This window comes from Olea europaea, chromosome 1, assembly GCF_002742605.1.
Source record: "Olea europaea var. sylvestris chromosome 1, O_europaea_v1, whole genome shotgun sequence".
NCBI classification, from domain to species: domain Eukaryota; kingdom Viridiplantae; phylum Streptophyta; class Magnoliopsida; order Lamiales; family Oleaceae; genus Olea; species Olea europaea.
In genome coordinates this window covers 31071681-31099375 of record NC_036237.1, presented here as the reverse complement: position 1 = coordinate 31099375, position 27695 = coordinate 31071681, and the positions used below count along the sequence as shown (strand labels likewise).

The 27695-nt window shown below is 33.8% G+C and overlaps 4 protein-coding genes across 8 annotated transcripts in view; 1 reads left to right on the top strand and 3 right to left on the bottom strand.

Annotated features, from left to right (window-relative positions):
- Window positions 1–1716, bottom strand: part of LOC111407344 (nucleolar complex protein 2 homolog) — a 5720-nt gene extending 4004 nt beyond the window's left edge. The window contains exon 1 of the mRNA XM_023036769.1: window positions 1656–1716. Within this exon, the coding sequence (XP_022892537.1) occupies window positions 1656–1716 (61 nt within the window). The remainder of the gene's footprint in view (window positions 1–1655) is intronic.
- A 1951-nt stretch (window positions 1717–3667) lies between these two features.
- Window positions 3668–10073, top strand: LOC111401015 (UPF0061 protein azo1574-like). The gene is made up of 8 exons (XM_023028546.1): window positions 3668–4083; window positions 5406–5515; window positions 5646–5702; window positions 5782–6081; window positions 6433–6680; window positions 7201–7507; window positions 7589–7862; window positions 9576–10073. Exons 1-8 carry the CDS (start codon window positions 3700–3702, stop codon window positions 9828–9830), a joined length of 1935 nt encoding a protein of 644 aa, XP_022884314.1. The 5' UTR covers window positions 3668–3699; the 3' UTR covers window positions 9831–10073.
- An 8163-nt stretch (window positions 10074–18236) lies between these two features.
- On the bottom strand, window positions 18237–20572 carry LOC111401007 (UDP-glycosyltransferase 92A1-like). Its single transcript, XM_023028536.1, has one exon. It carries the CDS (start codon window positions 19838–19840, stop codon window positions 18374–18376), a length of 1467 nt encoding a protein of 488 aa, XP_022884304.1. The 5' UTR covers window positions 19841–20572; the 3' UTR covers window positions 18237–18373.
- Window positions 20573–20673: 101 nt separating this feature from the next.
- Window positions 20674–25878, bottom strand: LOC111400982 (IRK-interacting protein-like). 5 transcript variants are annotated; one of them, XM_023028506.1, is made up of 5 exons: window positions 25396–25878; window positions 23569–25144; window positions 22707–22973; window positions 21925–22035; window positions 20674–21021 (listed from the first exon to the last, which is right to left on the bottom strand). In XM_023028506.1, exons 1-3 carry the CDS (start codon window positions 25633–25635, stop codon window positions 22936–22938), a joined length of 1854 nt encoding a protein of 617 aa, XP_022884274.1. In that variant the 5' UTR covers window positions 25636–25878; the 3' UTR covers window positions 20674–21021; window positions 21925–22035; window positions 22707–22935. The 5 variants fall into 5 exon arrangements, with proteins under 5 accessions (XP_022884274.1, XP_022884266.1, XP_022884282.1 ...); XM_023028498.1 differs by having other exon boundaries at window positions 20674–22035; XM_023028514.1 differs by lacking the exon at window positions 21925–22035 and having other exon boundaries at window positions 22712–22973.
- Window positions 25879–27695: the final 1817 nt, after the last annotated feature.

The following is a 27695-nucleotide window of genomic DNA, read 5'->3' as shown; positions in this document are numbered from 1 at the left end:
AATTTTAAAAAATATTATTAAAAAAAAAAAAAAAAAAAAAAAAAAAAAAAAAAAAAAAAAAAAAAAAAGAGAGGCTCAAACAAGGGCTAAATTGAAAATAACAAAAGCATCATGTACAAATCATTTATAAGTTAAAAAATCAAGTACCGCCTTCATCTGCATTGTAAACGGTGTATTATGGTAGCAACATTCATTTGTATGTAACAATCGCTTGCATGACCACCGTCCAAAATAAACCTAAACGTTCTCGTTGGAGTCGACGTTGATTCCTCATTGTAGTCATGTTACGCACTACCATGATAAATAAAGATACAATAAAAGTAACACATAAATTACATATTATAATTATATAAAATAAATAATAAATTTCATCATTAGGTCACATTTTATATTATATTATAATTATACAATTTTAACAAACACCTACCAAATTCGAACAAACAATGCAGGACTCGTGCCTAATTGAATTGCAAAGGCGTACATCAGTAAACTCAGAGAGTCCAAACATCCCCATCTCAAATATCCAAAATACCAAATAATTAGAAGATGAAGACTATTTAAATCAAGATTGAAAATTCTGACTAATCAATTAATAGAATTTTGAAATCTAATTATACTGTTTCATAGAACCAGTACCTTTCCCCCTTGGTTTCCTATCTTCATTCACAAATTCAATTAGAAAATTTTTTCAAGGAAAATACACTTTGTATGTTCATAGTTATGATTAATTAAGGATGGCAATTCTTGCCATGGCCATTACAGGGCACCATGATGGCATGAGATAAGATGCATGCATTTGAGATACAGGGATTCTTGTCAAATACGAGTCACCCAACTTCTAACATGTCAGTAGTCTCTGAATTGGATTGTGATTCAGCTCTTGCACACAAAATAACTATCATGCCATTACATGGGTTTTGTTGAACCGCTTACGGACTCTTCCAAGCTCCACTTGAATCAGTAAAACAAACAAGAAACCAGGGGAAGATTTTAATCTTTCTTTTGAAGATGAATATACTACTAGGTATAAAAGGCTTTAGCGAGGCTAATCAGTAGCATTTCAAAACCTTGTAGCTGTATCAAAAGAGCACAGTGAGACTATCATGAGTTCTGAAGCAATTTGTTTCCTGGTTGTGGGCAATTTGCACACCACGATTAAAAGATTTATTGTGCAGTGTTGCTAGAAATAGTAAAATGAATTCGCCATACTAGAATTCCGTATAGCTTCCACTTCACAAGGAATTCACAAGCCATCCAGGCACAGACTTTCTTTATATAATTATGATTATAGTCCACAAGAAACTTGTGGAAACAAGATATTTAAGACGTGTCCATCAATCAAACCATAAAAAGGTAGCCTAAGTTATTTATTATCCGAAGAATTTAAGGCATTGAAGTGTGCAAATTTCAAGTAGCTGCGTTGATTCATGTTAGTCAAGACAGAGAGCATGTTTGGCTTTGCTTATAATCGTCATTACTTTTAAACTGATATTGTTTGTTTTGCAAAAATTGCATTTGTGACTGTATTTTCTTTTGGGAGATGCTCCACGTACAGGGGAGCATTTACAGAGGTCGGTCAGGGCAGACACAAGGGCGGAGCCCGCACAATTTTATTTTATTTTTTTTCCTTTTTAATGCAGGTCGGTGGGATTGACCTGCAACTACAGTGAGGGGCATGTAAGCCCTCTGTAGAACAGTGCCTTGTACGTAGGGCATTGTTCTTTTCTTTTATAGGCTTAGCCGAACATGTTTGAACCTTTCAAAAGTTACTAAGGCAAACATGTTTGGCTTTTCTTTAAAAAGTTACTTTTTAGGGAAAGAAAAAAAAAATTATCACAAAAAGTTACTTATTTTTAAAAGCTAGTATTTGCTTATCCTTTTCAGGGCTTAGTCAAATATGCTGTGAAAAAGAATGGGCAAGTTAACCCTATACATATTACAATCAATTCGCATGCATTGTGTTTCAGTAGACAGTGCTTAGTCTTTCTACTGAGAGTCAATTGTCTATTATTATTATATTTATTGTGGAAACACTTTTCTAAGCCTTTAATTTGCTAATTTGTAAGTACTATCAACATGTTCATTAATCATTTTTTATTTATTTATAAATTAAATTATTTATAATTTTTTCACAAACGGTGGCTAAATTACCATCAATATATAAATTGATTGCACGGATTGGTTAAAAAAAAAAACATAAAGATATGATTTCTTGAAATTGGGATTTATTTATTTTCGTTAAATACTTAAATCTACATCTGGAAGAAATTTTGTTCAATTTCGAATGAATTAAGATAACTATTTGTTTGGGGATAATAGTTATTTTTATATTCTTTTACAATTTGTTTGGTGTGGATTAGATTTTAGTGGATTTTGATTAAAAAAAAAATAATAATAATAATAAAATGTGTTGTCGAAAATTTTGGTTCCATGAAATTTGTGATCAAAATAAATTATGGACTTTGATTAAGATTATTATCAGATTTTAATCTATATCAAATAGGGTTATAAGATTAGCGGATTGATTGGGTCTAAGAGTTTTATCGAGATCCAAAAAAAATATATAATAAATAAAATTGTGGCTTATATTTTTGCAAATTGAGTTGGTTCCAATTTCAATTTATCTATTAAGATTGAAAATTATGCCTTTGTTTGGTTTAGAAGTTAAAGTCAATAATTAATATTTATTCCAATTTCATTTATGGATTGATAATTTATATCAACTTTTCAATTATGTATTTCATAAGTCCCTCTTTCATCTGGTTAAAAATCATATTTTTAATAGATTTTTATATAAGTTAATGAAATGTGTGGTTGAAATTTTGATTAAAAAAATGTGACTATTATAAAATGTGTGATGAAAAATGAACTTAAAGAGAAATAAATTTAAAAAATCGGGACCAAATACGAGTTAAGTTTTAGCATTATCAAACATAGTAACATAAGTCGAAAGACTTGAAACGTATTGAACGAAGTTTTAACTAGAAACAGTGATCATTCTTCTTTCATCTAAACAATAAACAATAAAAACAATACATCCAACGCTTAAATGAATAATAGATTTTGTCAAATAATGAGAATTTGCGGTTAAAAAGAAAGAAAAATTTATGTTCTTGTTTGGTGGAAATTAAAATCAGATTTTTAATAGATTTTAATAAAAACTGATAAAATGTGTGATTGAAAAATTGTAAATCCCATGAAATATATATAGATAAAATTAATTGTTGATTTTGACTAAAATTTTAATTTTAATTTTAATTTTAATTCCCACTAAGCACGGACATGTATTCACGTGAAAAATTATTTTATAAAGAGAATATATGGTTTAAACTAAAAGTTTGAGAAAAAAAATAAATTTTAGAACATAGGATGAAGAGATCTAAATAATTTATTTTTTAATATATTTAGTCCAATGAATGTATCTCGTGCTTCAATTGTCGTACTCTTCAATATAGTGCCGTTTGTTTTCCATTATTTGTACATTAAAATGAAAAATATGATCGTTATATATTACATCAAATCACCACATTTGACTTTCTATTTTTTATGTAGAGTTCGTAACGATTATATTTTTCTTTCTTATTTTTACATTAATATATATCAAACGGGGGTATAGTTTGCCAAAATAATATATACATACACGCCTATATGGAGAGAGAGAAAATATAATGTCAGTCAAAGCCTATTGTATTTCTTAAGATGCTTTCTCACAGTTCACCTTCATTTTCTCTATACCATTGCTCGTCTTCTCTCACAGCCACAGCCCCGGCCGCCCTCCTCCGCCCCACTTTTTCCATTTCCAAATTACATTTCTACCCTTTGAATACCTTTAAGTCACGAAAACGCCACTCCTCTCTCATCATTTCAATGGAGGGCCATTCTTCTGCCGCCGTCGATTCTATTTCTCAGGATTTAAAAAATCAGAAAATAGAAAATAATAACGATATTAGGAATAATGATTTTGATAGTGAGAGTGATGGTGTCAATAATAAGGTGAAATTAAAGCTGGAAGAGTTGAAGTGGGATCACTCGTTTGTTCGAGAGCTGCCGGGTGACCCCATGACCGATTTACTTCCGCGAGAGGTTTGTTTTCTCGATTCAATTTAACTCGTTTGTGATTCTTGTTCTGTGGTGTTTTTATTTATTTATTATTATTATTATTATTTGTTTTTTTGATGCACTAAATTAGCAATCTTAGGAGTTATTTTAGTCATTCAAACTAATGAAGTGATAGTGGTAATTTTGGGGTGTTTCGGAGGTAATTATTGGAGAATATTGTGAAACACAAACAATAAATGGAGTTCTTTAAACACACAGATTTTTGTTGAGAGAGTACACATGATGTTTTAATTTAAAATGTCGACTTTAAGCATTGCACTAGATTTATTATTGGATATATCGAGTTTATCAAACTCAGTATGCTGTTCATTTAATAGCTTGGCTTTATGGCGATTTTATGGTGACATTTTGGGAGGAATGATCTAATGAGCATGGGTTCTCATCTTATGCTAAGAACATGAGACATGACATATCAATTAATTTGTAGAAAAATTTATGGTGGGTCTCACCATTTGAATTGGATTGATAAACCATGACATTGGTGCTTAGCATCAAATCAGCATTGGTACTCATTAGATCATTCCTCATCTCTTAGGAATATCAAGTTTCTTGATCTTATTATGCTGTTCATTTATGATGTCAAAAAGAACGTTCCTTGAAAGGCTATATTGAGCATCATGGTCTTTGCCTTTTGCCTTTATGAGAAGTGTGAGTCTTGATGTAAATTGATAAAATAATTAAACTAAATTATGCTCAAATATACCATAAACTGACAAGAAAACTTTTCAAATAAGTTTGAAGTCTAATTTGCAACTAGAAACATAATATAGATACAAATAATAGCAAATAATAAATCTACAAAATGATAATTATTTAACAAGAAGTTGTTTCTCTATTTTTGTGTGTGTTATCTTGGTTTGAAAGTAAAGAAAACCCAAAGGATAGAAAAAAAATTACTCAGAGATAGCAACAAATAATATCTAACACTAAAATAGTGAAGTTGAGAAACATTAGATCTTTCACCTTACCTTATCAGAATGTCTGCCACTGAAAGGTGCAAGATTATTGATGGGGAAGGGAGAGAGGGTAGCACTAAAATTGGTTTTGTTACTTCTATAATTTTCGATCATGTTTAAAATAGCCCACTAAACCCTTATAACATTTTGGTTAAGTTGGCCTTGACGGGAGACACTCAAAATGAATGAAAACCTCAATCCATGTCACATTCCTCAATCTCTTTGGAAACACTGCTTTTATGTTGTTAGCTCATCAATACTTGTTTTTACCACTAATTCTGTAAATAACGACTTTCCATTTTGAATGCATCCTCACGAAATGTACTGTAGGTGTTGCATGCTTGCTATACAAGAGTATCTCCTTCTGTTGAGGTGGAGGATCCTCAGCTTGTTGCATGGTCGCATTCAGTTTTTGAGTTACTTGATTTGGACTCTAAAGAGTGAGTTGTCATTCTTTGTCTAAGATCAAAATACGACCAGTTTTGATTATTTAGTTATCTGTTATTTTCTTTTGTACATGAGCTTCTTTGACAGTCTTATCATATTCCTATCTGATTGCTTCTATTTCAGATTCGAAAGACCTGATTTTCCGCTTATATTCTCTGGTGCATCACTGTTGGTTGGAATGTAAGTGTCATTGCTTAGTTCATTTCTTGATGAGCAGTTCTGCCAAACCTTCATTGACTCTTTGTGATGTGTTCTGTAGGATGCCTTATGCGCAATGCTATGGTGGACATCAGTTTGGAATGTGGGCCGGTCAGTTAGGTGACGGTAGGGCAATAACTCTTGGAGAGGTTCTGAATTCAAAGTCTGAAAGGTGGGAATTGCAGCTTAAGGGTGCTGGAAAGACCCCATACAGCCGGTTTGCTGATGGTCTTGCAGTCTTACGTAGTAGCATCCGGGAATTCCTTTGCAGTGAGGCAATGCATAGTCTTGGAATCCCGACTACACGTGCACTTTGTCTGGTTACAACTGGAAAATATGTCACTCGAGATATGTTTTATGAGTATGTATCTTAAATCAGTGTTGTATATGTTGGTCAACTTGATACTGTACCTTGTCTTTCAAGTTCCAACCATTCGTCATCTTTCAGCTAAATAAGATGTTCTCAAGGTTTTAAAATTGTTCTAAATTCTGAGGTGCAAAGTTTGTTGGATGGATCTTTTTGAGGAAAGTATGTAGTATTTGATTCCATTGAAGACAAATATGGCAATAGAGACTTGAGAAATATGCGATCATCTCTAGTATTATTGTGTTGAAGTGACTTGAATATTTTATGCCTTAGTGTAATGGTCTACGATTTTTCGATGAACTTATTAGGTTCAAATTTGACAACTTTGGGTTTGTTCGCCTGCAGTGGCAATCCAAAGGACGAGCCTGGTGCAATTGTTTGCAGAGTTGCTCAATCCTTTCTCCGGTTCGGTTCATACCAAATACATACATCTAGAGGGAAGGAGGATCTTGACATTGTTCGCACTTTGGCCGACTACACCATTCATCATCATTTCCCCCATTTGGAGAACATTAGTAAGAGCGACAGTCTATCTTTCAACACTGGTGAGGGGGATGGTTCAGTTGTGGATTTAACTTCGAACAAGTACGCAGGTAAATTTGTTATTTAAAGTATGTGATGCACAAGAGAAATAATCTGTTTTGGAACCGAAGTATAAAAATGCATTACTATGTAGATTGTTGAGACTATGGTCTATAAGTGGATCATATCAGCTCTTTGCCTTAACTTTTTTTCACTACTATCATTCATTCTCCTCGTCACTTTGGAAAAGTGGAACAACCTGGAACATTATCTTTACCTGTTTTTTTTTTAAGTCCATTAACTGAATCCATCATTATTGGCGTTGTTTGACTGGTGGACATAAGTGGATCATATCTGATCTTGATACATTTCTTGACCATGCGTATCGCATTATCCTCGTCTCTCTCTAATTGTTTTAGTTAAATGGGTATCATGGACAACTGTTGTAATTTCAAGACGGAGGCTGATGAGTTGTTACATCTCCATTGGCTAATTCCTTTGTTCTTTTCTCATTTTCTGTCTTATGTGCATATATAGTAATTTCACCACATTGATTTGTATGTTTCTGTCATGCGATGTGGAAAATTTCAGCTTGGGCAGTAGGAGTTGCTGAGCTTACGGCTTCTTTAGTGGCACACTGGCAGGGTGTTGGCTTCACACATGGAGTGCTGAACACTGATAACATGAGTGTATTGGGGCTCACCATTGATTATGGTCCTTTTGGTTTCTTGGACGCTTTCGATCCCAGCTACACTCCTAATACTACAGATCTTCCTGGTAGAAGGTATTGCTTTGCAAATCAACCCGATATTGGCTTATGGAACATTGCACAATTCACCACAACTCTTTCTGCTGCTAAGCTGATAAATGACAAGGAGGCTAACTATGCCATGGAGAGGTATTTTCATGGATTAACCCTTTATACGATTTCTTTCCAAATTTGATTTTTTTTTGATGAATTATCTTCTCGATTTGTTAGATATGGAACCAAATTTATGGATGAATATCAAGCCATAATGACCAGAAAACTTGGTTTACAAAAGTACAATAAGCAGTTGATCGGCGATCTACTTAAAAACATGGCTGTCGATAAAGTTGACTACACAAATTTCTTTCGTTTGCTTTCCAATATCAAAGTTGATCCTACCATTCCAGAAGATGAACTATTGATTCCACTGAAGGCGGTTCTATTGGATATCGGTAAGGAGCGCAAAGATGCATGGACCAGCTGGGTGCAGTCCTACATACAGGAGGTATCGTATCATGTTTTGAGACTCCCTAATTCTTCTTTTGATAATCTATTCAACATCTGATCAAAAAGATATACCTTGGTTATATTTCATCTCTTCAACCAATTTAGTAATGAGCATAACGACCCTATTGTTCCGATGGAAAGAACGTATGATCACATTCATAAAGTTTTTACAATTCATGGTATTCGAAGTGTGTGTGCTCATAATAAAATGTCCAGGACATTGTCTACTTGAAAATGGAGTTTTTATTTATTTAATATTCGGTCGCACAATATAAAAAAAGAAGCAGACACAGATTAATGCTAGCTCATTGAAGCAAAATGTCGAAGCATTCACAATATCTTAAGCGCATTCTAATCTTTCAGGTTTTATTGTCCAAATTTAGATGATTTTGATGAGTTGAAACAAGAACTGCTACGTGATGTTTAAAGCATAAGTACTTGTCTTCCATTTTCAAAACTCTGTTGAGAATTAATTGTTAACCCAAACTCTAGAATTTCTTGCTATTTAGAATTTTCCAGCACTAACTAAAATCATACATCTGAAATATTTAGTCATCAGGTCATTTCATGACTTGTTACTTGATCATTTTTGGTACCTCGAGGGCTAAATTTTTAGGGCACTTGCATTTAATCAGGAAAGTTTCTGAAAATGTGATCATTAATGATCTGCAGTATGGAATAAATTTAGTAGTCCCCTTTTCCTTTTCTTGCTGATCAATGCATGCATATCTAGCTTCCTGCTGAGGATATGGATATGGTAAATAGAGGAGTAACCATCTGCAGGAACATGACATTTATGCTATAACTTGCATTGTGTTGTTCTACTATTTAGACACTCAAATGTCTTTAGCGAGTTTGCATCCCTATCCTTATGTTGCTTCATGGTGTATTCAGTGCGTTTCCTTTTCTCAATTATCTGAACTTCACATTTCGCGGTTCAGAAGTTTCTAATATTTTAAATTTTAAAAAATCCTTGCATTTTGCTTAGTGTTTGATCATTAGTAAGCATTCTTTGATTTTTTATATAGCTTTCCTGTCTTAGATAAATTTTCATGTCCTTGCAACCATAGCCATCCAGTCATCCAAAACTGACAGTTCTGGCAGAAATAGTTTCTTCAACAAGGACTCTGATAAATTTCTTTATCCATTGTTGAGATTTAGAGATGTATTTTAGATTAATTGTGGCTGATAGGAATATTCGGTAAACATGAAAATTGTCTTCTGGACACTTCTTTCTTGGGTTTGCCCTTTTTTATGTGACTGCAATGTGCGTAATGGGAATGGGGGCATGGCACAGCTTATATACTCAACAGTGACCAGCTGATCTGCAGATCCACAATTTCAATTTTAGTTGACAAGTAGGTCCAATTCCAGTTGAGTAACATTGCACTCGACTCAACAATCTAAGAATAGATTATGTACTGGCCATGGGTGAATTATCAAGTCTATTGCTTGAAAGATTTTTGAAGTCTTAGCTTTTCTGATTACTTCTTTTAGTACGGTAAAATTGAGCCACACTTTATATATTCATGTTCCTTCCCTTGTTGAATTAGTTTAAGAAAACTGTCACCATGTGTGAAATTGAAGCTATCATGATCGATGAGTCACTATGAACACGATTTCCAAGTGCGACTTCACGGAGCTCATTTTCATTCTAAACTCCTGGAGTTTGAAATTCATTAGCCTGACGGGTTCTTTTTTGCTTCCGCAGCTTTCTTCTAGTGACATTTCGGACAAGGAGAGGAAGATATCAATGAACTCTGTAAATCCCAAATACATCCTTAGGAACTATTTATGTCAGAGTGCCATTGATGCAGCTGAGCAAGGTGATTATGAAGAGGTTCGCAGGCTGCTGAAGGTTATAGAAAGTCCATACGACGAGCAACCAGGAATGGAAAAATATGCACGCTTGCCCCCAGCATGGGCTTATCGTCCAGGTGTGCGCATGCTCTCTTGTTCCTCCTAGGAAGAATGTATTTGTACATAAACAGCCCTTATTTCGGTTTTTTGCCGTTGCAGTCAAAATTTTTCCCTTTCCCTTCCCCCCCCTTTTTTTTTTTTTTTTTTTTTGCACAGAGGCATACAGTTTATAATGTACTATATTTTTCTTACTGTTGGGCTGTCTAGAGATATTGAGATATTTATATTTTGATTTGTTATTGCGTCGAATTCACATAATTATTATGACCCAAAAGGCGATAAATATTTATTAGGTCTCTTTTATTGAATTTAAGGGTCCGTTTGATTGCAAAGATGGAATTGAATTGGGTGGAAAACGAATTCCAGGGAATTAAATTGCTTAGAATTGTTTTTCTAGGAATTGTAAATTATTGTGTTTGATTAGTATAATTTTTCACGTGAAAAATGTTGAAGTAAAAGTGTTTTTCTATGTTCGTTTGACTTTGTTTTGCATGAAAATTGTCAATTAAAATGATAGAATTTACTGGTATTGGGTATGACATTGGTTTCCATCGTCAAAAAGCAAAATAATAATAATAATAATAATAAATAATTCAAGAAAATCATCTATTTTTTAGTGTTCGTTTGATTTTGTTTTATATGAAAATTATCAATGAAAGAGAAATATTTTTTTACAATAATTTTTAGAATTGGTTTCCGTTGCCTAAAAAAAATGAAAAAAAAAATAAAAATCACTACATTAGCCGAGAATTCCAATTCTCACCATATTCCAACAAATTGAGGAATAATACAACTTTCAATAAAAGCTAGAAATCAATTTCATGGAAAATCTTGTGAATCAAACACTACATTTTGGGTGGAAACCATGGAATTGGGTGAATCAAACACGACCTAATTCTCCCATGCTTTATACTTGTGGGTGAAGGAAATCTACTTAATCTTCTTATTATTTTGTTCAAAGTGCTGAATATGTATATAAACACGTTATGGCATGATTGGTAAGAACGATTAGATGATACGTTACAGTAATACGTATGAAAAGAAGTTACAATTTTGGGAATCTATCTAGTGCAATCTATTACTGCTTAATGAACATGCACTTGATGTATACAAGTAAAAACATGGAAAGAAAATTATTTTAAATCGAGAAAGTATTTAAAATAAACACACTGAAATTTTATAAAACATGACAAAAATTACCACATTTGCAAAACACAAATTTATCGTAACAATCCAAGATTCTATGCACAAATCCCAAAAGAACTTACCCAGCTAAAACCTGGCTGTAGTTGCTTCATATTTGCAATTATTAAACGATTCCAAGTACTATAAAATGAGGAGACAGTGTGACAAGCAAACTTAAGAAGATGGCTTATATATAATAAGGTCACATGACTCCATGTTCTTACTTAATCTTTATGGATTATTTTGAAGAGAGAAATCAATTTAGTCAAATCAGCATCACATGTTAAGCAGCTTTGATAAAAACAAGGGATTTTCAGATACAGTATTGTTCGATTAAGATGACATATTTGATAAAGAAAATTAGATAATCATGTGCGATATTAAGAACGAAAATAATTTTAAATATTAGATTCTAAGTAACTAGATAGTGCCATATATTAGTTTCGATATATCATTCTTCAGACTAATTTAATGACTTGCTGTAATCAACAAGAGTCTCAATGATCTATAACTTCTTGCTACGCATTCTCCATATGATGATATACCTAAATTATTGTTAGCTTAATTTATCCTCAAATTAATGTCACATTCACTTGTTCTTCTTATTTTGTAAGTTTATGATAAACTTTAATAAAATCTGTAAATAACTATATCTAGTCAAATTAGACTAGAACAAACTTTCCTACCCGCAGATCCAGAGCCAAGTTTGACACTATTGAATCAATATTGGCCCGCTAATTTGTCTATAATTAGAGTTTGTATACTATACAAAACACATGTTTTATCAGTCTATAGCACGAGGAACAACCAACAAGCAGTATGCATAACCTTTTCTCAATCCTCGTATAAACATATTCAAGTCCTCCATTTTCTGCCATCTCCATTTCAATATCTTAGTTTCTCAATCAGTATGAAAAACAGTCACAGAACACTAGTTCTGATAGGGTTGTTCTGATAGGGTTTCTTTTTGTGCATTTTCATAAATTTTATGCTGTGCGTGTTTCGCCTTCATGGGTCCTCAATGATCCCAGTGGCAGTGTTCAAAGTCTGTCAAGAAAATTGTTAATTTCTTTTACTTCATGTTCTGTTAATGGAGGCAAGAGTGGATCAATGAAAGAGCCTGCAAAAGCAGTGGAAATGAATGGCTTAAGGAAACGCCCACCAAGTTCTTCAAATCCTACACAGAATAAGCAGTGGCCTTTCTTGAAAAGTAGAGAAAAAAGAGGGAATAAATCTGATTCTACGAATTTTGCAGGAAGTAAACCTTGATTAGTTAGTTCTTTCTGGGTATTAATCCCTTCTTGTAATTTTGTATTAATTCTCTATTTCTTGATTTTTTATTTTCTTTTTTGTGCATTTTTATTGAGTAAATTTGTTAAGAAGAGGAAATTGCACAGAATGTCAATTTTTCTCAAGATATTTACAAAAATGTCACTTTTTTTAAACATTGCAAGAATGTCAGTTTAAGACATATTTGCCCTTGAAAATAATTTCAAATTCCATACATGTCCTAATTAAATGAGATTTGATCCAATAGAAGAAATTGTACAAAAATCTTGTCAATGTCATAGATGAAAAGTTGGAAAAAAAAATAGATGAATTTTATTTCTGTCATTCAAACAACTCTAACTCTCTCTCTCACTCACTCACTCACTCACTCTCTCTCTCATTTCTCTCATTACGGGTTTCAATCCAAGAGAGAAATTTTTTTTTTTTTTTACTCAGTTTTTGTGATATTTTTATCTGTAAAGGGTTTATGAGATGCGAAAAATGGAGCTTTTTGCTTGGTTTAAAATAAGAGCTGGGGCTTGGATTAGAAAGAGGTAAAAATCCTTTTGATATTCAGTAATTTTTTTGGACATTTTGAATAATTTTTTGGTTGTGTTATGATTAGAAATGTTTTTCCCCAACTTTCTGCAATTTCATACCATAAATTTTAATTTTCTCTTTTTTTATACATCTTCTATTAGTGATGCATATATGCACACGTAACACGTGCCAACACTAATGTTGAGGGAAAAAATTATTTAGGGTTCCAATTCAATATTTATCCTCTTCCTTTGCTTTCAAAGTCCAAATTTCAAGTATTTTGAATGTTTCAATATTTTTGGTACTTGTGTGATGTGAAAATAACATTACTATTACTTGGAATCCATTTGTTGTGAGAGGTACCCGTATTTGGGTTGAACTCTTGTTAGATAGTTGACAGCATACCTGTGGTTTTAATGTTTTGTTATGCTCGAATATGGAGTGAAATAAGTTTCAATAATACCTATTTGCTTAGAGGTGAAAAGTAGATTTCCCGATAGTTCATCTGTCGACAGTTCACTAATGTAGAGAAATGCCATCGCGCCTAACTGTCTGTTTCGACAGTTAGCCTCGGTAATTCTCGATAGATGAAACAGTCGACAGATGAACTGTCGAGAACGACAGTTCAGTCCTTCCCTCCGCTCAGTTCCACAAGTCAAACTTTGATTCATTCTAACATTGCACGAGTGTTTTACATAAATATATATGAAATACTATGATCTCATGATTTTTTTTTGATTGATTTGTCCGTATGTGGTTAGATTTTTTTCATCCAAACGTCTCACATGTGACTGATTTCCATATGTGGTTATATTTTTGTGTTTCACGTTTTTATTTGTATAATAATACCACCACCGTCACGATTCATTCTTCATAATTTTTGGATCACATGCAATTCAAATCTATTTTTGTGGAAGTTGCTTGTTTGAATTCAGATTATGATAGATTGCATGAATCAATTGAGTTATATTATGTACTATGATCAGATTGTTTTTGCACATAAGGTGAACGTTATTACATTTCTTCACATTGTTTTCTACGTGCTTTATCTCGGAATACTAATTTCACCAATGTATGATGACATATGAGCAGACTCATACTCATGACTTGAATGATCGTCAAAATTTTATTGCACACATTCTTGCTATAATTGGAGATGAAACCAATCGATTTCGTTGTCAAAGAAAGAGCAACCTTCACAACGGTCTACTTTTGATGACTGTGGCAACTGCATGGAAAAATATTTTGTTTTCTATTTATGTATATAATTTTATATTAGTTGGTTTTATTTATGTGATGTTGGCAGAGGAAATTGTTTTTGTTTCATACAGAAAATGTTTATAGTAATGAATAGTAAATAGTAAAGAATAGTAGATTATTTTTTAAATAGGGTCATGGAGCTACTCTACAGTACAAAATAATGGTTACATCATGTTCGATACTTGAGCAAGGTTGTGTACATAAAAATGATTTTTGGTGCATTTTATAACTTTCTTGCTTTCGAAACTCATTTGATTTATCGATTAAAACTGGTATTCAATTAAAAATAAACATGATTGAATTGAATATTATGATTTGTTTCAATCGAAAACGTTCATGAATCATGGTGATATCACTGGACATCGTTTTCTTGCAAAACATAATGAGCAGTTCTTTGTTTGCATTAAAATATTGTGCGTACCATGTTTCAATCAAGATGAAATGGTACACATGATTTAATGTACACAATTTTCATAAATGATAGACCAAGTGTGAGTGATACAAGCGCACTTAGACTTTAAAAGCATCACACTAATTGTCTTTCAAATTCAATTTGAGATGTGATGAAAATAAGTTTTCATTGTTGCGTATTTCAGTCGGAGGTATATTCAAGTTAACGACCTTGAACTTCAATTCAATTTGAGTACGGGGATTAAGAATATCAAGTTTGTCCTTCAACATTAACAAAAGTACGGTTACGATATTACTTGTCGGAACCAGAATGTAAGTAGTTTTGTCCCCTATTCACTTCTATTCGTCATCCGCATGAACAAACTTTTCCCATGCGACATGATGAAACTCAAATGATTATTCATACCTCAAATGATGGGATTGCAACGATAAAAATTCTACAGAATCAATGTGTTGGCGTTTAATAGCATGAAAGTGGCACTATATAATACGTAAATCCGTACAATAGTAAAAGGTCAAATCAAGGCTTTTCATCATTTTTAAGTGTTCAATTTGACAGTAAAACTATATATCCCGACAGTGTGTAAATGTCGGGTTCGACATTTCAAACGTCTAACCCGACAGTTTGTAAATGTCAAATTCGACAGTTGAACCGTCGAAAATGTCGAGAAGCAGATGACAGTGGGTAGAACATATTCTTCAGCACAACACATTAAGTGTGATAATTAGTATTGAGCTAGATGAAAAATGTCAGATTGACCTTGTTATTGAAGAGACATTTAATGAAAACATTATTTGGTTTGAATGGAAGAAAGTACTCAAAACCTTGATAGTGATAATCATATTTGTGAAGGATTTAAAAAAAAAATCAATGAATAATAGTTTCAAAAATTTTAAGTAAATATGTCCAGGTTGTATTAAATATTTACAAAATAGTAAACTGTAGAAGTAAAATGTAAATATTTTCTAATAACTAACCTCTCAAAATGGATTATGAATGTAAGAGAAAAATCTTCTTGATCAATGAAATGAAAAAGATGAGAAAAATTAGGGTTTGTAAGGGAAGAAGAAGATATATTTGTTTATATTTCATTTTAAATTTCTTTTACCCTTTTTTATTAACACAAATTCATATTAATCAATATAATACACATTTATCCATATTTTTTATATATAAAATAAATCATCACATAAATATAATCAATTCTTTCAAATCAAGCATTAAATGCTAATGAAAATGTGTCATTAAGGGTAATTTGGACATTTCACACAAAAAAGTGATATTTTTGCTCACATAAAGTGAAAATGACAACTTTTGGGAACCTTGTTAATTTTGTGACTTTTTTGAAAATTCCCCTTTGTAGAATTAGTAGGCGATCTTTGAACAAGGGTATATAGAACATCGTTTAGCATACGACAAGTAGTATTGTTTCCAATTTTTTGGGATTGGCTATATGGATCTTTTTCGTCCCTCCTTTCGGTTCATTGTCAAGATTCAAAGCAACCAGAAGTATAGATCCATAGCAACCAAAATAGAGCGTGCTGATCTAGCGTAGGGCTAGAAATATATCTAATTTTCTCAAAATGCATGTTTGGTGCCCGATAGGACTGGATATGATTAATGAAAACTACACATTTGCTTGACCTATCTAGTCAGGTTCTATCTAGCGCGCCCAAGTTGTAACGAGTTTTTAAGCATAATTCTTAGTAATAATTAAGCTGTGAGAATTTAGGATTATATTTACTTACTTGGGCTTGTCTATTTATTTGGGAATTCAAGAAAAGGCTCGGACAACATGACATACGAGTCATTCTGATTTGTCTATTTTTCCTATCTTGCTCGGACGAGTAGCAGCCTATACACAAAGTACATGTTTAACATATTGTGCGTGTTTATTCCTGACTTAGGAAAACTTGATGAGGACAAGCAAACAATTGAAAACCACTCTTTTTTTTTTATCTTTTTTTTAATTGTGTAAAAGGAATCACATTCTCTAGAAAGATTGGAGAATCGTGGAGTAAGCAAAAAATTATGCAGATTCCTTTAAAGCTGGTGGAAATGCCCTTCAATCTCTAAAACAAATCTTATCGTATCAATGAAAGAATGGACAACTACACATTACAAAGCTCTATTTAAAGTGTGGCAGGCCTTCAGTTGTAGGCATTAAGTTTTCTGCAACATGGTTTTCTGTGGTGCAATGGGGTGACGCCGAGATGCCTCTAATTCCCATTATTATCTCTCGGCGTCGTCATTGCACCACTGACGATCATATGTTGCCATTTTTGATGGTATTTTGCCTCGAGTTTGGCTATTTTAGGCTCTCCATGCGATGCTTAGTTACAACTCGAGATTGTCAATCTGTACAGGTAAATGAACTGCTTCATTTGATCATCTGTATGCATATTTAAGTTTTTAAATGAGGTGTTTCAACCAAAGAAAAGTAAGAAAACTATGTTCTACGTGAGCTTGAGGATTTGTTTTGTAAAGCAATTTTGTGATACTAGTATAATTAGTGTTCTATTTTTTCGAACACTAAAATGATTAATAAAATTCTAACTTTTGCTGTTGTTACAATTTACAGGATCAACTTCTGTAGTAAGAACAAAAGGGNCGCACTCACTCGTGTATTGGAAGGAGGAAGAGAATAGTTTACATTTTATAGTTTACAATATGGTTTGGATGTGGTGGGGGTAGCGTGGGGGTGGGGTAGGGTGAAGAAGGAAATGAATAGTATTTTATTTTTTTTGTTCTAGTTATATATTTTAATTGTTTTATTATAGAGTTAAGTACTTTTACTTTTTTACCCTTTTCAATTAGTCAAAAATTGGTCAATGTTTAATTTTATTGGTCAACTAACGGTCAAACGGACGGTTTCCATCCATTTGGACTTTGGGTGAGGATTTTTGAAAGATTTGGTACCTCCAGTGGCACAAACTAAAGGTTTGGGCAAAATCTACTAATAAACGAAAGGTTTGGTATCTCGGCTACAATTTTCCCCACAGTTTTTCAATCATGCTCTTCATTAACTTTTATCAAATTTTTACTAAAAATCTGATTCTAATTCCCACCAGACAAGTGTAAATTCGATCTCTCAAGTCTCAAACTCAAGCGCATAGCACATTGAACTCTGAATTATTGTGTGTAACAATTACTTATAAATATCACGTCACTTGTGATAGGTCTGCCTTGTAAATTTATAATCGCGTTGGACCTGCTTTCCTTACAAGTCAATTTTGAGGGTAAGCTTCACTTAATAATATGTTCGTAATAATGGCATATGAGCAGAGCAGGTAACCTTTTTGGGAGACCTTCCTTGTGGACAAGCGTTACTTTCAGTAAAAAGTTTGTTCCATGGAGTCAGCCAGATGAAAAAATAGATAGGTCTGCTAATAGGTTTATAAGGCCTGAAATAAAAATGATGGATCGACCCGACATTTTCACTTATGATTTTGACTTCATGTGTGTTTTCAAGTAAAACTTTGTACATCACGTGCACTGTCCACGACTTCTCACGGCGACGTGGACAAAAGCCATTCCTTGATGAACTATGCTACAGATAAGGGCCCTGCTTTGCAAACTGATGTTGCAATTTATTTTATGAAAAATCCTTGGGGTACGTAAAGGGGTACATAATAGTGTCCCCCTCACATGTGCCAGTCCCACCTGAATCTAATGAGAAATAAAATAAGGGATGTTCTATGGGTACATAATGATGTCCCCTCTCACTCACATGTGTCGAGTCCATCACACTCAATAACATTGAACAGAAAATTTGAAGAAAAAACAAATAAAAATGGTATTCATTATTCTGTACAATATCAACGTACAAATCATGCCTCTCGACTATAAAAGTGAAAACCAATACATATTATTTGCTCAAAAAAAGAAAAAGACCTTTTCATCTAATGGAGAAATAATTGTGTCTAAACATCAGTCTTCTCCTTACTCAATGATGCAGAAATAAATAATTCCTCCATGGCTTTCACAGAAGAACCCTTGTAACTTTCCTCATCTCTTGTGGCATCTTTAATTAATTCTTTAATCTCGCAAGCTTTTCTTTTAATCTCCTTTGACTTGTAATTATCTCCCATAACCAACTCTATTTTTTCCATTATTTCTTCTTGTCTTACCTCAAAGCATGTCCCCCTTGCAACCTCCACACAAACCCCAGCCTCTTCAACCAAAACCTTTGCATTGTAATATTGCTCAGCAGCCATTGGCCAACCAATTAATGGGACACCATTTTTAAGTGATTCAAGAACTGAATTCCATCCACAATTACTTAAAAATGCTGCAGTAGATTTATGGGACAAAATCTCCATCTGGGGTCCCCATTTTTCAACTATTAGTCCCATTTCTTGATCCTCAATATGCTGCACAAATCCTTCTGGTAGCCAGTCTTGTGGTACGAAATCTGCATCCATGTCATGTCCTAATGGTGGCCTAACAACCCATATGAAATTCGTTCGACTTGAATCCAGGGCCTTTGCCAATTGCAGCATTTGGGATGCGGAGATTGTGTTCTGGGATCCAAATGATATGAATAGAACTGAATTTGGTTGCTTTTTGTTTAGCCATTCGATGCATGATGCTGGACTAATAGCTGGTTTTCGGCCAATTCTTGATCTGTCATATTCTGATAATAGTATTGGCCCAACCGCCAAAACAGGTATACCTAGTTTTCGTCGAAAGTATGTCAATCCTCTCTTGTCTATCTCTTCGAATGTGTTGAACAGAATTCCATCAGATTTCGACCAATTTGGAAGATTCTTCCTTTGGAAAGTTGTAAAAGGATCATCTTCTTGTGCAACTAATAAAGCAGGTGATAGCTGAGTTACATGAAATTTTCCAGCTTCAGGAAAATCAGGCAGCATAAATTCTTGACTTTCTGTGTGTTTATGAGGTAAATTCAGCCACATGGAATAGTAACATGCCATCCCATATCCACCAGTACAGCTAAAGATTGCATGAAATACTCCAAATTCATGCGCCACATGAGCCGTCCAATCAAAAATAAAATCTGCTACAACACAAACCGGCTTCTCTCCACCTCCATTTCCCTCTACAAGATCAGCAAGTAGTTTCCTAAACGGTTGCTCAAGACAAGAACTGGCTTCGAGGATGCGGAGGACGAGTTTGTAAGGAAGGGAATCCGAGTTCTCAGCCTCCGGGGGAAGGCCGTGTTCAGCGGCGTTGAAGGGGATTTCAAGGAGGCGAATGGAGGAATTTGAAGGAAGGAATTTTTGCAGTTTCTTGATATTGATAGATGTATTGACAAAGGTTATGGTATAGCCCTTTCGTTCTAACTGTTGAGCTAAGGCCAAAAAGGGTATAATATGAGATTTTGCCATGAATGGAAAAAGCAAAACATTTTCTTTTCTTCGCTCCATACTTTTCACTTCAGGAGGAAGAAGAAAGAAGAAAAGAGACAAAAATGTTATGAAAATGGTTCCTCTGTATTAATCAGTTGGAAAGTTCTAGCGATTCTAATAGGGAAAAGTCAACTTTTGGTCTTTGATATAGTATTTTATATATTATTTTAGTAGCGATTTGATTTCTTAGCTTAATGAACAAATTGATCCTGGATCTTTTTTATACTAGATGTTGGTAATGTCGAAACATGCCTTAAACTTGCTCCAACGCTTCGTAGTCTTTACATAGTTTTAACATACACTTGTAGAGACGATCATCAAGAAAGGCCCCCAAAATCATGTTCCAGCTAGATGATTATACAATCTTTAAACTACCAAAATCTATAAAATCATCACATCACCTTCTTACATAGAAGCTAGATTTTGCATGTCAATCTAGATTAGTCTAGAATTTCAATTGAGACTTGCTCCTTAACGATGACATGACAATTTTTTTACGAAAATTTAGACACTCATAATGTAACTACAATGAAAGATCAATTGCCAACTTACTACCTTTTAAAGGTTAGACACTAATTTTTATTGAAATAATAGATCAGGGGCAAAAAGTACAAGTTTTCCATTCTAATTGTGAATGTATCTCCTCTGTTCCGTTCCACTAGGTTGAATTTATATTCAATTCTATGTGTAGTTTCTAGAAGCCATCAAAGGATTGATATGAGACTCTGCCTTAATTTTGGACATGGACTCGATTCTCAATTATTGGAGTAAAGTGAAGTGACACAGTTTTGTTTTTTTTATTTATTTTTTGCCAAATGAGTTTTTGAACGTAAAATAAATACATTATTAGCTATGAAATAAATTCTCTATTTAGGCAGGCAAGTCTGCACAAAACTGCCAGCAGAGTACATCACTAAATCCAATTATATAATCAGATAAAACCAAAAATTGCTCCTTTGTATAAGGATGTTGGCAAATGTTTAGCAATTTATCCTGTGTACAAGAAAATGAAAGAACCTTGTGAATTTCCCGTGTCAGCTCCACCAAAAGCTGACTGAAAAACTCGTAGCGAGAGACCGCCCATGATGCCACCATTTCAGAGGGATGTAAAGTATTTCGCCTTCCTCTAATATGCAGTAGTCAAAATCCAGATTCAGCACTTTCAGAAATTCTTTCTTGTCCATGTTATCTAGGTCAACCTTCGAACAAATTCACTCTTTAAGATGAATGAACATGATAATGCGAAAAAATAAGAAGAGAAGAGATTGAGAAACTGAGTAAACAGCAACAAATGATTAAAGTTCAATAAATTACCCCTGCCTACAAATTTACCGATAAGATGTGGGCTATATATATCCCCCAAGGATGTCATTATATCTGCAGCTTCTCTTAAAGGAATTCTATTCCAGAATAAAGTAAAAAATATTAAATCTATTACGGAAAACAAGATGGCTAACTCCTCAAGACACTTTTACTACCATTCACACAACTTTTAGCTTTAGTCCCTTTCTTTTCTGTATGATATACACCAACCGCAAACCCAAATTTGTTTAGAATAAGGGTTAGCCCCTGTTTCATTCAGCTACAAAATTGAATTAAAATGAATTATTAATTTAACCACACATTTCATGGGGCTAACAACTTTTCAACCACACATTCCATCAACTTTTATCAAAATATGTAAGATTCTAATTTTCATCTAAACCACACGTTTCATTGTTGTCGATGTGTGACATACACCAATAATTATTGCAACCAATTTTATCATAACTAAGACTCTTAAAAGTTAAAAGCTAATGTTCAAGCTATATTGCCTACAATTACGTCTCTACTTGCATACTCAATACTAAGATTCATAAGGAAATTTCTACACCGCGAAATACATATTTATGGGACTGAATAAAAAGAATATCCCTGTACCTCTACATTAATGAATCAGAAAAGAGGAAATACATCAAAAGTAGATGGTCAAACAGATGATAGACAACATAGCCAGTATATGACTCAACAAAGACGAGCATCAATACGCCATTCATTGTAGTATTGGACCACTTTAGACATCATTTCGGTACAGAACTTACGGCAAGCAGAAGCATAGGTACCTGGCTGGAGTTGCTAAAGCATATTACTTTGCAAAAACATGGAGCAGCAACAATATTAAGAGCGACCTGACATTCCCTGTAGCCTTAGGTTTGAAACAATCCTATTTGCGCCTACCTTAATCACAGTCTATTTATTAAAAAAAATCAAGGGAAATGTCGAGCTTAGGGAAGACATTTGATAAAATCCACACAGATACAAAGTGAACCCATCTGTATCCTCCAAACTATTTTCAATATTCCAAGCATTAAGCAAACACGCACAAAAAAATATTGTACTTCAAGCTTTACCAGTTGACCTTGATAATGCAGTCACTTTCATTAGACACAAAAAAATAATAATAATAATAATAATAATAATATTAAAGAAATAAAAGAAAAGGCCACCCCCAAATCAAGCACACATGTATATATACCTATGCAATGCGTAAAATGTTGTACTTCTTGCTCCAACAACTATGTTATACAGTTTTCCAATTTCTTGAACAAACATTAAAACAAAATAACATGAAAATATGCATTTGTTATCATTAATTTCCCCAAAGCCTTCTACATTATGCTTTGTTATTATTTGTAATCTCATCATCTCAGATTTAAGGAAAAAATAAAAGAGTACCATTTCACTTTCTCGAAAAAAAATATCAAAAACGTGAAAGTATGCATTTCTTATCATTAACTTCGTCCAAAGCTTGGACTCCTTGCTTCATCAGTTGTACTCTCAAATTACAGATTAAGTAAAAAAATAAATTTGTGTATGAGAGAGAGAGGGACGGAGGGAGACGGACCTCACTTTTGGCATGTTGAAATGTTGCCGGGAAACAATTTCTTGATCTTCAAATAGCTCACTCTTCTTCTGCCCTTCTTCAGTACTGTTATTGCTGTTATTACTGGAACTAAAGTCTTTTTCACTATGAGCATTGCTTGCTTTCTTAATACACGAATTCAAATCATCTCGTAAAGTAAATCCACCCATGATGAGCCCCTTATCGAGTGCTTTGAGAGCGATTTTGAGAACTAATTTTTTTGATCGTTAGGAGAAAAGTAGAGTTCACCTGTGAGAGAAGAAGTCAAATATAATGGTCGTAATAGTAAAATAACGGTCAAAAAATCAATTTTTTGGCCAAAAAATCACTCCCAAACAGACTACATATTAGTGAATGAAACAAATAAAAAATAAAATAAATTTTCGAGTTAATTTCACCTAGTCGAGTCAATCCTATGTAGTTGACATGATAAAGCAACCCTATCAAGTATAATTGGATTGGGGTTGGTATGATGACAATTCAAAATGTTCAAATCTTTTTAAGATAAGTAATTTGAGTTCTGTCTATTTATTTCATAGTTAGTTAACGTAAAATTTACACTAAACTATTCAAATCCCCATTTTTCTAATTTTTCTTTAATTTTCTCAAATAGATGTTAATAGTAACTCACATTTCATAGAAGTCATAACTTTTCAACCCTCTACTAAAAATTCGATTTCAATATATGCCAAACAACGGCAATGTATATATATGGTTTTAATGGAAGTTACAATCTAAATAAAATACACTCTTGGAAATTAAGTAGAAAAGTCATCTAGACTTCTAGTTAATACCAACTAGTTATTCACTACTGATACAGATTTATATCTGCAAAGAATCTTACATTTGAGAACTTTATCATCATGCACATAAAAGCCAGGCATTACCATGATCTTGACCCTCCTTGGACCCTCTAAGCTCTGCTTGTCTGGGAAAATGTCCTCCATGTAATGAGGATCAAACGGTCTATTTTCGTCAACCCGTAGAATTCCCAATGGCGGATTGAATGAAAACGCAAGCAAATGGAGCAACCAAATGCATTTTGCAGCATCGAAAAATGCCTGAAGAAGCTGTTCAGGCCATGGTATCGTCCATCCAAGTTTTGTAATAATGCAACTCATTTTCTGATCACAGAATTCGCTGAATTCTTCACTGTAACATTTTGTCCCTTTTCTTAGAACTTCATTCCAGCTTAGATTTTTCAGCGCAAGAAATGATTGAAGTTGTGCTTGACGATCTTGTTGAGGATCTAAGAGCTTTGGGGAGCCGTTTCGCTGGAAAATATGATTCTCAAAATCTTGATAGAATGATTGGTTTATGATCGCTTCCAAATGGTATTGAACTGCCCTTGTGTACTTTGAATCCAAGAAAAGTTTATATGGTTGTAGTAGCAAGTTCAAATTATCGACTGTGGTGCTGTCAACTCGAGATCTTGTTGGGCTCCCTACGGAGGACAGAACAGGTTCGTTCGCTAGATTTGATCTCGCCTGAGAGGGCTGCACAGGGTTGGTTACTAAATTTGGTGTGATCTGGGACAGGAGAGTCTTGCACAATTGTGTGACTGAGAATCTTGATTCTGATACAATCTGCAAAAAGCTCTCAAACATGATCAATTTTTCTGCATCACCATCCACTGATTTCCTAATTGGATGATTTTCAAGATTATCAGCAGCATGTGAATTCTTTTCTTGTCTTAATGTATTTTTCAGTTCTTCACAATAAGTCTCCAAGTATTCCAACTTCTGGCTTAGTTCTCTCAACGACGTTTTAGTCTCCTCGACTTTGATTAAGGCCGCATCTTTGCTCTCATTTGCTTCCATTAACTCTTTCTTCAATGCCTCAGTTGATATGGTTCCCAAGTTGTTAACAATTCGAGAAACTTCATCGGACTGTGTCCGATTTAGTGATGAGTTTTCATCCTCGTTCTTCTTCTTTCGCCTCGGAAACAACCTAGAAAAATGCAGCAGCCCTTTGTTTCTTTGTTGTGAATGCGAGGAAGGGCGTGAGTCGGTGATATTTGATTTCTTGCCATTCTTGGTAGCCCCTTCTGTCACTATACTTATTAAGGCAGGTTTACACTTATTGCAAGATGATATTGATTTAAGGTCTCCCATACTTTTCCTCCTGGTCTTGCAGTAAACAGTTCCTGGAGATGCTGTAAGAACGGTAACATCGTTGGCAAAAGAACCTCCGACAGAAATTTGGTCTTCAGCTGGACATACGTGTTGTTCTGAGTCGATCAAATCGGACAACAACTCGTTCCTTAAAGATTCACTCGTGGTTTTGTAATCGGACAAGATGGTTTCATCAAAACCTCCACCGTGATCCAACTCCAAGGCATACTTATCCCAACTTTCAGCACAATTTGGCTGTTCAAATTGAATTTGCTGATATGCTGGTAATGGTTCGTCTTTATAGGTCTGATAACAATTCACATTGTCAATGGTCGACTCAAATTTATTGGAAACAAAGCTTTATTTCTTTATTATTATTAATAGATAGACTATGACTATGAAAGTAACAGATCTAGAAAAGTATAACTGCAGGATGCCTATGTGAACAGAAGTACATAAAAAATAAAAAAAATAAAAGAGTAGAACTGAAGATCTCATCCATCAAAGTATCTAATCTCGTCCAGAAACACAAATAGAGGAAGAAAAGCAATACTCACAGGGGTGAAGACAGGGTAATCTTGGGCAGTGAAATTAGGAAAAACCGGGGAAGCGACCGTGGGGAGCCGGAGTTTAGCGGGGCTATTACCCTGCATTAGAGCAGCATGAAGTGTTCTAAGCTCAACTGTTTTGGCTATGGCGGCCTGAATGTCTTGCCGGCTAATTACTTCGTAGCCATTATCATCATTTCCACTGTTTTTATGGTCTTGCAAGATTTTTGGTGTAGTAATTGAAGCCATGAATATATTCAGAGTAAGAAAGAAAGAAAGAATCGAAGGGGATGACCTTGTGAAAATCCAAGGGCTGGATTTGTTTATCTGCAGATAGGTAGATCGAATAATATCCAGTGAACCAATTCTGGAGAGCCAGGAAAATAGACAGATAGAGATGGATGAAATTTTGTCTTTGTTCTAAGAGGATTAATGGAATGGCTGCTGCATGTGCAAGAGACGGTCCCTTCCCCCGCGGATGTGGTGTAGATTTTACTCCACACAAAGTAAATAGAACGTGGTGAAAGCACAGGCAAACACATAACATATATATATATAAATAATCTACTGAACATCAGTACTTAACTTATGGTAAATATCTCAATTTATCAGTAAATAAATGTATGAACGATCGTGATATTTGTTATCCACACATGCTCAATTTTGTGCATTTCGCATTCCAGCTTGTCGATTTCCTTCTACTAAAAAATGAAATGTTCTTCAAACTAGCTCCCATTTAACAATTTGCATCGTGATCCCAATTGTAAGAGGTTCTATCATAATACATGTGGAGTTCATATAAGCAAGGACGGATACATCTAAGTTAGGGAGGCCACTCGACATCTATGAGAAAAAAATCGACGAGCCAATACTCGATCGCCATGGCTCACTAGTTGCTAGCTCCACCACTGCATGTGGTGAGACAACATGGAACACATATGGTTGTTTCTTACCTATGTGCAAATCAAACCACGTGTATTATTATACTTGTTGTTAAATAAGTGATAATTGTGTGGTGTCGATTGGAAAGAGAGAATTTTGAATACTATTTGAAATTTAAGAAGTACTGGGCGGGGGGGCATTGAACAGTTGGAAAAGGTCAATGCTCGCTTATAAAAAAATGGAAACAAAAGCATATCAATTTTGGGTGAATGAATACTCTAAGATAGAGTTTGAAAAATGGAATTTAGTTAATTCAACTTTTAAGACTTCAGAACTATTATAAAATTATACAAAATATAGCGATCCAATATGAACAACAAATGATGATTAATCAAGTCCGTCGAATTTTTCAATAGGCCTTACATTAACCATATATTTATTTACTATACCATCTTGTAGAGGTTCTTCATTATTTATTTATTTATTATTATTATTATTATTTTTTTGTTGATTGAGTAAAAAAGGGTTTCCGAAGTGGAATAAAAATCATAATCATGTTGTCACTAGCAAAAATGATGGTACTTTGGATTATTGTTGACCTTAAACTAAAGAAAGGTACCATAATCAAGCACTGGTGTCACATTGTGTCAAGCGACACTCTTCTGTGGGGACTTTAATTATTAACAAACCAAGGTAAAAAAACATAGTTAAAATTACTTGTAATAATGTGCAAAACGACTTTGACAGGGTCCACGTACTACCACTCTAATTTATAAAATCTATAATGAATCATAAGAGCAAACTAGTTATATACATGCCCCGTTTGGGAGGGATTTTGAGAATTGATTTTTTGACCGTTAGAAGAAAAGTGGGGTCCACCTGTAAGAGAAGAAGTCAAAAATTACTACTGAAATAGTACAATAACAGTCAAAAAATCAATTTTTTGGAGTAAAAAATCCCTCCCAAACAGGCCCACAATATTTTTATTAATTATTTGCTAATTATTGATGATAATTTGAATATTTTATATACACATGTAAATTTATGTATTATCTTTTCAGTATTTTATTTCAATGTATTTAACTGTATTATACTAGCGTGTTCAGTTCTACAAATTCAATAAGCTCCTATTTGACCTCCATTAAACTAAAATTCATTTTTTTCTCTTCTTAATAACCATATATTCTCCAAGAAAATAATATTACGCATAAATTTAGAAAAAAATTCGTTCATTTTTATTCACACATTCTCAAAAAAATTAATATTCCTCTCATTATAATTTCGAATAATGGAGTCCAACAGGGGCTTATTTTCAAATAATAGTGAAATATTTTCCAAATAATTTTACAAAGCCAACTGCATTTTTAATATTAAAAAATGTGGTCCAAATGCATTTAAATTCCCCCCCCCCCCCCCCCCCCCCCCCC